The sequence below is a fragment of the Acanthaster planci genome, linkage group LG20 (genome assembly GCF_054643075.1).
Source record: "Acanthaster planci isolate LZ-2023a linkage group LG20, COTS_SCS, whole genome shotgun sequence".
Classification (NCBI taxonomy): Eukaryota; Metazoa; Echinodermata; class Asteroidea; order Valvatida; family Acanthasteridae; genus Acanthaster; species Acanthaster planci.
In genome coordinates, this window is record NC_141796.1 from 6,160,777 (window position 1) to 6,169,754 (window position 8,978).

An 8,978-nucleotide genomic window follows, 5' to 3' on the forward strand; every position below is an offset into this window, starting at 1 on the left:
GTTCGTGTAAAATCTTTACGAGGAGGTGGTGTGTGATCCTGTGTTCCCGCCGTTCGAGCGCAAGAACAAAAACCCCGTGTCAAGAACGGACCTGCCCGAACTCGACCATTCGTTCGTCGCCCAGGTTGCACGACACCAAATACGCTTTCATAGAAAACAGTGCAAAATCGGACCGAAATAGCGCCGCCTGTTGACTCTCGTGAAGAGGTTGGCCTTCCTTTGGTGGAATGCATACCCCAGGCCCCATGTCCCCTCCTTACTTTAAACATGAGAGGGCGCTCCAAATCAAAGCATTGTAGCAATCTTCGGATTTGTTCATCACTACATCTGCTGCACATAGGACCCACTGATCAAGTGATTACATTATCGGTTAGCCCTAGCACTAGGTAAGCATAAAAAACCAGCATTATTAATTTAGGGTCTGGTCCTTGCGTTGTGTTTGAACAAGGAGGAAGGAAATCCGCGGTTAGAACTTGGGGAAAGAGTTCCAATGTGTCTAGACATGGCTGGATACTTGACACCCTGTGCACAAACCCTGAGCATGAATGAGTTACCCCATACTAGCCTCAGTAGTACTCCCCAAGAACTGTGGGGTCCACCCCGCTCCCAAGAACGTTCGTGGGAGCGGGGCTGATGTCGGACCACACAGTTCTGGGGGTACAGTAGAGACTGGTCTGAAAATTTTAAGTGTTTTCTCTAAGTCCTAGTGCCTAGGCCTACATCATGTAATAAAATGAATAATAATGTCCTAATACTAGTAAGCGCTGCAGCGGTAAGGCAAAGCCTAATTCAAGTGCTCCATATTTTCTGTGCTAAAATTGACTTTGATGATGGCTAATGAACCACTGTAAAGGGAAAATTAGTGATGTCCCTGTGTAGTTGGCCAGCCTTGTGTAAAATGCACTGCTTCCTGGGCTAGGCCTACATGACCTGCAAACATGACAAAATGTTGCTCCCCTCCCATGCCTGTCCGTATGCCCCACCCACCTGGTAGAATAGTTAGTAAAGGCACAAACGGAAATATTGTGCTTTTGAGGTGACAAATTCCCCTACCCCTAAGTGGGACAACCTTTCCATGTAACGTGTCAATAGTGGTAGTGTGCTAAATGACAATGAACATGCGTAAACTCAGGATCAGGAAGGTATATGGTAAACTTTATGAATTTGCATAATTTACTGTTTGTTCACAATTTAAGCAATTGGTACATAGTGTGTAGGGATGCACTTGACGGTGAGACTAGTCAGACTGCTTGTAAATAAATTGTGTAACTTATTAGCGAAGACAAGATTTTGTTATACGTGTATTTTGATGGCATTCTCAAAGATCGATACCCGGTCTTTTTTGTCATGAACTGCTCTTTGGCTGGTGATTAATGCATTAATTTAATTTGCGTCTTGCAGATGTGTGGTCTATAATTCAAGATGTATCATCTGGGCATTAAGGACCTCCTTGATCGATTCAGCAATGGTACCTTGACGTGTGAAGCTTACATGAGATGGGTCATCCAACGGGCCGAGGACCTGAAAGTCTTCAATTACTTTGTCTCCATGAATACGGAGAAGATGCTGAAGGATGCCCAAGAGGCAGATGCCAGGTACGGGACTAAGACCAACCGGCCTCTAGAAGGGGTCCCAATAGCCCTGAAGGATAACATTGATGTCGAAGGGGAGGTGACTGGAGCTGGCACTCCGGGTCTCGCTGGCCTGAAGGCAAAACACACAGCCGAGGTAGCCAAAAGGCTCTTTGACGCTGGGGCCATCCATGCTGGCCACACTGTCATGCACGAGTTGGCCTATGGGGTGTCCACCATCAACCCCTACACAGGTGACAGCCACAACTTCCACAACTTTGACTACACCTGCGGGGGCAGTAGCGGGGGAAGCGCTGGTGCGATTGCCGCCGATATTGTCCCGGCTGCCTTGGGTACCGATACCGGCGGATCGATTCGCATTCCTGCTTCTTACAGCGGGGTATACGGACTTCGACCCACCTCCAAACGTTGGCCCTCGGACTACGGTCTGAAGGCGTCGCACCTGAGGGACTCGGTGGGTCCTCTGGTACGAAGTCCGGAGGACTTGGCCATCCTGGATCAGGTGATGACAGGAGAGGAAGCTTTCCGAGAGCTATCGCCAGCAGAGATCCGCATCGGGGTCCCCAGGTCGCACTTCTGGGAGGGTCTGGATCCTGAGGTGAAGGAGTATTCTGAGCGCTTCGTGATGGCTCTCAAGCGGAAAGGCTTCATAGTCATCGACGAGGGAGGGATTCCCGGTCTTTCCGAAATCTGCCGTGATTACTTCCTCCCATCCATCAACTGCGAGGTGGTTGCACGATTCCAAGAATACATCCTGCACCACGGTCACGATGTGACGGTGGAAGACGTGGCTGAAAAGATCGCCACCCCAGTCGTCAAGGCAGCTTTTGCCGACTCCATGAAGAACCCACCCAGTGAGGACGTCGTGCAGTTGGCCATGGCGGCCAGGGACAAACTCGTCCAGGACGTGCGGAGGTACTTCAAGGACCATCGTCTGGAGTGCATCCTGATGCCAGCCAGCAAGATCCCCGCGCCCACCCTTGCCGCCTTCTGGTCGGACAAAGCCGGGGAACTCATGGTCATTGTGGAGAATCACGACTGTGCCAATATGTGCGACAACCCTTCCTTGGTCATCCCGGGGGGCTTCTCACGAGAAGGCGGAGTTCCTTTTGGCATGCAGATTGAAGGTCTCACTGGAAGTGATAGCCAGCTTATTGCAGTGGCAAAAGCAATTGAAAAAGCCTTGCATTAAACACCCTACGTACTGATGACGTCACACTTTGTTCATGTGCGTAATCTCCTTTATTACATTCTTTGTAGGAAGTAGCGCTTTATTTCTTGCCGCATTCTGAAGTGAAAAACAGAAAAAGGATCATCCCTCATAGCTGTTTGTGTTCCTGAAATACCGCTAGGAATGTTCATGTCACACCATCGTCCAAATTGTTATTTATTTCATCCGTGTAAAAGTACCCCTCTGGCAAGTTTAAGAAGACAGCATATGGGCCAACACTAGGCCGATATTGTTGCCCATAAAACCTCATTTTCTCAAGTACATGTAGCGACTGAATTAGGGGGAATTGTGGAAAAGTTGTTTGTTTTGCAAATTAGGGATGCAATGATCTCAGGTTTCTCTGTAACACTTGGTTTTTATCCAGTACTTCACATTTGCATTGGGATGTTTTTACACCTTGCATTTTGCAACTGATGTAGTTTGATTTATATTATGTAGCCCACAGATTCTGTATCTTGACTGGACAGAACCTGTCACATGGTATTCGTTCTATTGCTATCTTGCTTTTCATAGGTGAAGGAACTATACCCGCAGTAACCAAAGTGCTAAGCCCCTAGCAACCACAGGACTGTACATGTACGTATAATCACTGGCTTTTTGTGGAAATGCATAGGCCTACTGATGTGCATGCGCGTTGCACATTACGCACATTTGGAAGTGCTAGCACTCACAGAGCTCAGTTTCTCCTTCAGTGATCCATAGAGCATCACGTCAAGAGGCTTACTTCACTGCTCAAAGCAGTTCATACTTGGACAGCATACATGTACATGTACCTCTGTATGCAGAAATATTTTTTAATACAATCAACATTGAAATTAATGAATTTTCAATATGAAAACAACTCTGGTACACCTAACAAACAACTGTTCTAGAAAATGCATGTATTTTAGTGCATTAGATGTACCGATAAGCATTAGGTGCTTATCAGTAGTTTATGGATGTACTATTTGGTATTTTATTGAAGATAAATTCATGTATACAAGTATATTTTCACTGATCTTAATATGTAAATTTCGGCAGTTTATTTAAATTAGTACATACCTACATGTCGAGGTATTTGTCAGCTCTTAAATATTGGACATGCAGAGAACTGTAAAACCATTTTTCACTGCAACTGCTCTGAACTACTTTCACGATACGGGCGATTCACAATGGCATGCCTCAAAGAGTTTGCAACCTGTTGGCCAATCACAATGTGCAAAATCTGTCGACCCTTTCCAAACGCACATTGGATTGACAGATTTCAAGCGTTGTGATTGGCCAACGCGATGCAAAGTCTTGGAGGCGCGCCGTTTTGAAACGCCCGTATTGCTTAATCAAAAATCCACTGTTGCACTATTTGGATGTATTCATGCTATTGAGCCAAATGCTCAGTGCTGTTTTTGCGCTCATGAGAATAAATAAACAAGCTTACTCGAACCCATTGCCCTTTGCTTACTTGTGCAGGGGTCTCAGCCGTGTTACGTTTTTTGGGGTACAGCACTCCTCAAAATGTGTGTTTGCCATAGTATTTGAACTGTGAACAAAAGTGAAACTACGCCAACAAAACCGTCACATTCACTGTCACATTCTGAACTATGGGTCATTCCGTGAGACTGGGGCACAATTTGTGACAGTGTCCTTGTTAATGCGTAACTTTTACTATCTGTTATGACCTGTAGAGTAGGTCATTTACTTTGTAAAAATAACACACACCTCTGTATAATGTCAATAAGCCCCTTACGAGTTAAATTTGAATAAAATCTAGTACACTGTGTTATCTGATTGCACAGGAACGTAACAATTTGAATTCCCCAGACTAAAGACACTGTTGCTATACCTCGTGCTTCGGGGCAAGCTTTTGCATAGCGACCACCATCTCTGGAATGGACTGGTTCCTTTGTGCCCTTCTTATCCATTGAAGACAGTGTATTGCTGCAAGGTGTCTCTTATGTAACTAAGCAAAAGCTTGCCCCGAATCACGAGGTATAGCAACAGTGGTTTTAGTATGGAGAATTCAAGTTTTTATGTTCATGTGAATTGAAAGAACTCAGTGTACCAGATTTTATTCAAATTTAAGTCGCAAATGGCTTATTTGGAATCCACATGCGGGGAATAGCTGTTCCTTTTTATGAAATCCAATTGACACCGTCACAACTTGTGCCCCAACCTCATGGAATGACCCCTACTCAAATGTAAGTTGCTAACCAGTTTTTAAACATCCACTCAAGTGCATGTAGTCAGTGCGTGCCAGTTCAGCCTCTCTTTCAATCATGGGTTCTCATCTAAGTGTAAACTTATGGTGCTACATATATGAAACAAAGAGATACACTCGAGACAATCACAGGGGACCAGGTGTGGGTGCTGGATTCCACCCTCCCTGACCCTACTAAGCAACAACGGTGGAACGTTTTTCAAAGTGGAGGGGCCAGTTGTGAGACCATCAGGCATCAACCATTTATAGACCAATTCATGAAGCCCCACCCCATTACAGGACCTGCTAAGGGTGTTGGGGGCAGGCCCCACAGTTTAAAAAGCAAAGCAACAGTTTCTGGCAAAGCTTCCATCTTGAAAGGTCAAAGGTTAGAAACCAACTTGGCTCCATTGAAAATCCACATGCATACGCTGTTAAACAACAGGTGTGTCAGTTGTGATCGGTGACCAAGTTTCCATCTTCTTGGTCCATGGTTCGAACCCAACTTGCATCTGTACCTTCATTTTGTACATCGAATCCAACTTTGAAGTCTGTTCTATAGTACATCGATACGCATACTGCACTTATTTAGCATGAGGGTCATTCAGGAACAAGTATTCCAGTATAGGTCAGAGACCAGGCTTCCATCCTGGCGGTCCATGGTTCGAATCCCACTTTGGTGTGAGTGAGACATTATCGTAGTCGAAGTCTGTATCCAGTGAAAAGGGCTGCACTTCATCACTGGAAATCTGTGAGAGAAATACATGTATGAGAAACCTTCCACTGAATGTGTGGTGAACATGACCTGGCTTTGCTGTTACCCAACAAATGGTATCAGAAATCAAAGTATTTGTATCCAAATTACTGAATTTACATTCATACCTTGAGACCTTAAATATGAATACATGTATATGTATCTTGTGAGGCCCATCCCTGGCCCTCCTACAAATCTTGAAGCCATCATCTGGACTGGGAACATACTGCAAATCACTGCTTGTATCTTGAATCAAAACAAATTTGAAAGGCATTACCTTTGAGGAAGGGGAAAGTTGAATTTAAAATTTGGTCACTGACTGTTCATACCTCTAATCCCGTCTCTGATGGCGGGCTGTCTCCTGGGGTTACAGCTTCTGGACTTCCCCTGGTTGACATGTCGAGTTCTGTCTGATGAACTGCATCGTTTGACAGGGATGAGACTCCAACCTCCTCCTGCTCTTCTGCCTCTCCGGGAAGAGTCCGCATCTCACATCCTCCTCCTCCGATGACTTCCAGTTGACCTTGTGATATCTCAAGTTTGTCATCTTCTCCATCGTCGGCTCCTCCTATCCTCCTGACGAGGTCTCCGGTGAGCTTCAAGGGTGAGGCACTTGAGCTGTCGACGATTCCAAATGACGACTCATATTGACAGGATGCAAAATCTGCGTCATCATCGTCTGCTCCTGGCTCCTCTTCAGAGAGCTCAGCATCTTCAACAAAATTGTCCATCTGCAATGCATTTATTGTAAAATAAAAACTTTATCATCTTGGGTGTAAAAGCGGCAAGACAAGACAAAAGAGAGTAAGAGAAACAGGCCATATTTTTGAGCGAGTAATAGCACTGTTAACATTGGTAGGAGCATCCATCACTTTTTAGACATGCACTGGTGACACTGCTTACGACCACATCAACTATTTTAACAAATCACAAACTATGAAAACAATACTAAACTTATTATTTTGTTGCAAAATTATCCTACCTGAACAAATCTTGGTCCCGTCGTCAAATCTGTTATTTGGCGTGTTGGAGCATAATGTCCCTCATCTAGCTCCTGGTTAAAAATACAAATATTTCAACTAATTGTCTTTAAGCAGTCCCCAACAATATTAGCATTTTAAAGCTTCCAACATTTATACATTCAACTCAAGAATATTAACATGTATCTGCACAAATGAGCTGCCTGAAAGAATTATTTCGGCATTTCAGAATAAAAAACTCCCGTCTTTCAAAGGTGAACCCACCTCCATTTCAATGTCGCCCTGTTCACTGTCAGCTCTTGACGCTTTTGGATCTTTATGTTCTTCTGTCCTATGTGACCTCTGACCTCCTGCTGGCTCACCGTCCTGTTCTCTCAGCATTTTGTGGAGCTGACAAGCCTGGTGCTCCATGACATCCTCTGTATGAAAAGGAAATATTGAATGCTCATGATCACAAGGGAGTAGCTTTAACATCTATAACGCACCTGTTCTGGACAATCAAAATGCAAGTATTGAAGTCACAGGGGATAAGGAAAGCCTTTGATGTGGTTATTTTGAATGCCTTGTGACTTGCATTACACAGGGAATGGACGATGCAATTTGAAAGATTAATTTTCAGACCAATTTATAAAGGGAATAAGAAATTACATATATCACAGTGTCGCTGGGAACCTTTTGGATTCGATGAAGTATAAGGTAATATTTGTTTGACCAATGGGAATCAGGATCTGTTCCTCTCATATTAGCAATATATTGTTCTCATATATTGTTCTCTCAATCCTGATGGGTATCATCAAGTACATGTATCAGAGATCCAATTCATCGAGTCCTTGTCATTTAATTGGTGGAACTCAAATCACATGACTTTCGCTAGTATTGCTGCCATTCACGTTGTGGCTAAAAATTTCCCCTTTTTTTCCATGGAGAATGGAAGTTATAATTCAACAATATAGATCATCCTTGTTCCCACGGCTTTTGAACAGAGCAACAGACCACCCTCAGTGATTTTGAACAGCAGAGTGCTGCAGACCAAGCCCTCGGGAGGTTGTGACCCGTTTTCATGCTGCTTAACAAACACACACTTGTCATAGTGGCACATCATTTCACATGCCAACGTTTATGTCTGTTTCGGACATTGATTTAAAGGACTTAACTGATGCCGCAGTCTCGGATCTGTATGTCAGTTATAAAAAAAAAAAAATTGTGAAATAGGAGGAATATTATCACTCAATAAAATCTTAACTTTTCCATTTCACTTGAGGGAATGTCAAGATTTTACCCTGCAATATTTCTCCCATCACACTCTGAATCACTCAATATTTGATTACTAGAGCACCAGGCCTGTATGGTCACAGTCCGCATAAAAAATAAGACATCAAATTCAATTGACAAAGCCCAGCCCAGCAGGCCTTCACAAAATTCAAACCCTGAGTACGCATGGCATGTAACCTTTTTTGAGTCCTATGAAGCAGCTCATGAATTCCTCATAGCTCTGCTCTGTCTTGCCAAGGACTGTCTCTATGGCACTCCTCATGTGGTCCTGCTTCATGTGCGTTGGGGAGTTCGTACAGTTTTCCTGTTCATGATTTCTCGCAGCCATTTTTCAGCGGACATAGATTCAGGATTATATAGCTTGACAATTAAGAAAAGATCATGGGCAGAACAACGAAAAGATTCTAGTCCTATATTCCAACTGAACAGTTTCCACCGTCATAGGTCCTCATCTCAGGTCCGATGGTTTTTCGTAGAATTTATGTTATGTGTATCTAGTTGAAAGAGTTGGAAGAAAGATTAGAAAAAACAAGATTACAGTAGTGAATTGAAGTGTCATCATAGGCAAGTTAAATGGTTAAACTAAGCATAACTGTTCGGCCTAGGCCTAACGTCTGAACGTTATGCCTAATTTTTTAGATCATGATGTAGGCCTAGTAGTAGTAGTACTAGTAGATGTAGCCGCCCACAAGCACGGTAGCCCATCTCAAAAACTCAAGCAGCAGCCTAGCCGGAGCTGAAACTTCACATGTGCGTAAAGACACTCCTTCTATTTAGCAAATATGAGATTTGAACTCAATCATACAAATGTTTTTGCCGGTCATTTAAACTTCAAGGCTAGCATTGTAGCAACACTACAGGCCGAGATAAAGTGATGTTGGGGGCCGCCATGTTGTGGCCTTAGTCGCCTCATATAAATATTACAAAAGCAAAAACAAGTATTTGTGTAATTTATGTAGTTTTACTTATGAAAAAT

The 8,978-nt window shown here is 43.7% G+C and overlaps 2 protein-coding genes across 5 annotated transcripts; one reads left to right on the forward strand and one right to left on the reverse strand.

The window, feature by feature from the left end:
* Positions 1 to 239: 239 nt before the first annotated feature.
* On the forward strand, positions 240 to 4,242 carry LOC110978036 (uncharacterized). Of its 2 annotated transcripts, XM_022232672.2 has the most exons (3): positions 240 to 386; positions 1,402 to 2,820; positions 3,337 to 4,242. In XM_022232672.2, exon 2 carries the CDS (start codon positions 1,423 to 1,425, stop codon positions 2,782 to 2,784), a length of 1,362 nt encoding a protein of 453 aa, XP_022088364.2. In that variant the 5' UTR covers positions 240 to 386; positions 1,402 to 1,422; the 3' UTR covers positions 2,785 to 2,820; positions 3,337 to 4,242. The 2 variants fall into 2 exon arrangements, with proteins under 2 accessions (XP_022088364.2, XP_022088363.2); XM_022232671.2 differs by having other exon boundaries at positions 1,402 to 4,242.
* LOC110978048 (uncharacterized) lies at positions 3,588 to 8,905 on the reverse strand. 3 transcript variants are annotated; one of them, XM_022232688.2, is made up of 6 exons: positions 8,808 to 8,901; positions 8,180 to 8,496; positions 6,995 to 7,149; positions 6,733 to 6,804; positions 6,080 to 6,481; positions 3,588 to 5,745 (listed from the first exon to the last, which is right to left on the reverse strand). In XM_022232688.2, exons 2-6 carry the CDS (start codon positions 8,328 to 8,330, stop codon positions 5,626 to 5,628), a joined length of 900 nt encoding a protein of 299 aa, XP_022088380.2. In that variant the 5' UTR covers positions 8,331 to 8,496; positions 8,808 to 8,901; the 3' UTR covers positions 3,588 to 5,625. The 3 variants fall into 3 exon arrangements, with proteins under 3 accessions (XP_022088380.2, XP_086986838.1, XP_022088381.2); XM_087130712.1 differs by having other exon boundaries at positions 8,180 to 8,905; XM_022232689.2 differs by lacking the exon at positions 8,180 to 8,496.
* Between the last annotated feature and the right edge of the window lie 73 nt (positions 8,906 to 8,978).

Bases quoted from the DNA above. Each gene is read 5' to 3' on its own strand.
- LOC110978048 (XM_087130712.1), bottom strand. From the start codon at position 8,330: ATGGCTGCGAGAAATCATGAACAGGAAAACTGTACGAACTCCCCAACG. The intron at 6,805-6,994 runs GTGGGTTCACCT...ATTTTTAACCAG, and splicing joins AGGGCGACATTGAAATGGAG to GAGCTAGATGAGGGACATTA. The intron at 5,746-6,079 runs GTATGAACAGTC...TTTCTCTCACAG, and splicing joins CATCAGAGACGGGATTAGAG to ATTTCCAGTGATGAAGTGCA.
- LOC110978036 (XM_022232671.2), top strand. From the start codon at position 1,423: ATGTATCATCTGGGCATTAAGGACCTCCTTGATCGATTCAGCAATGGT.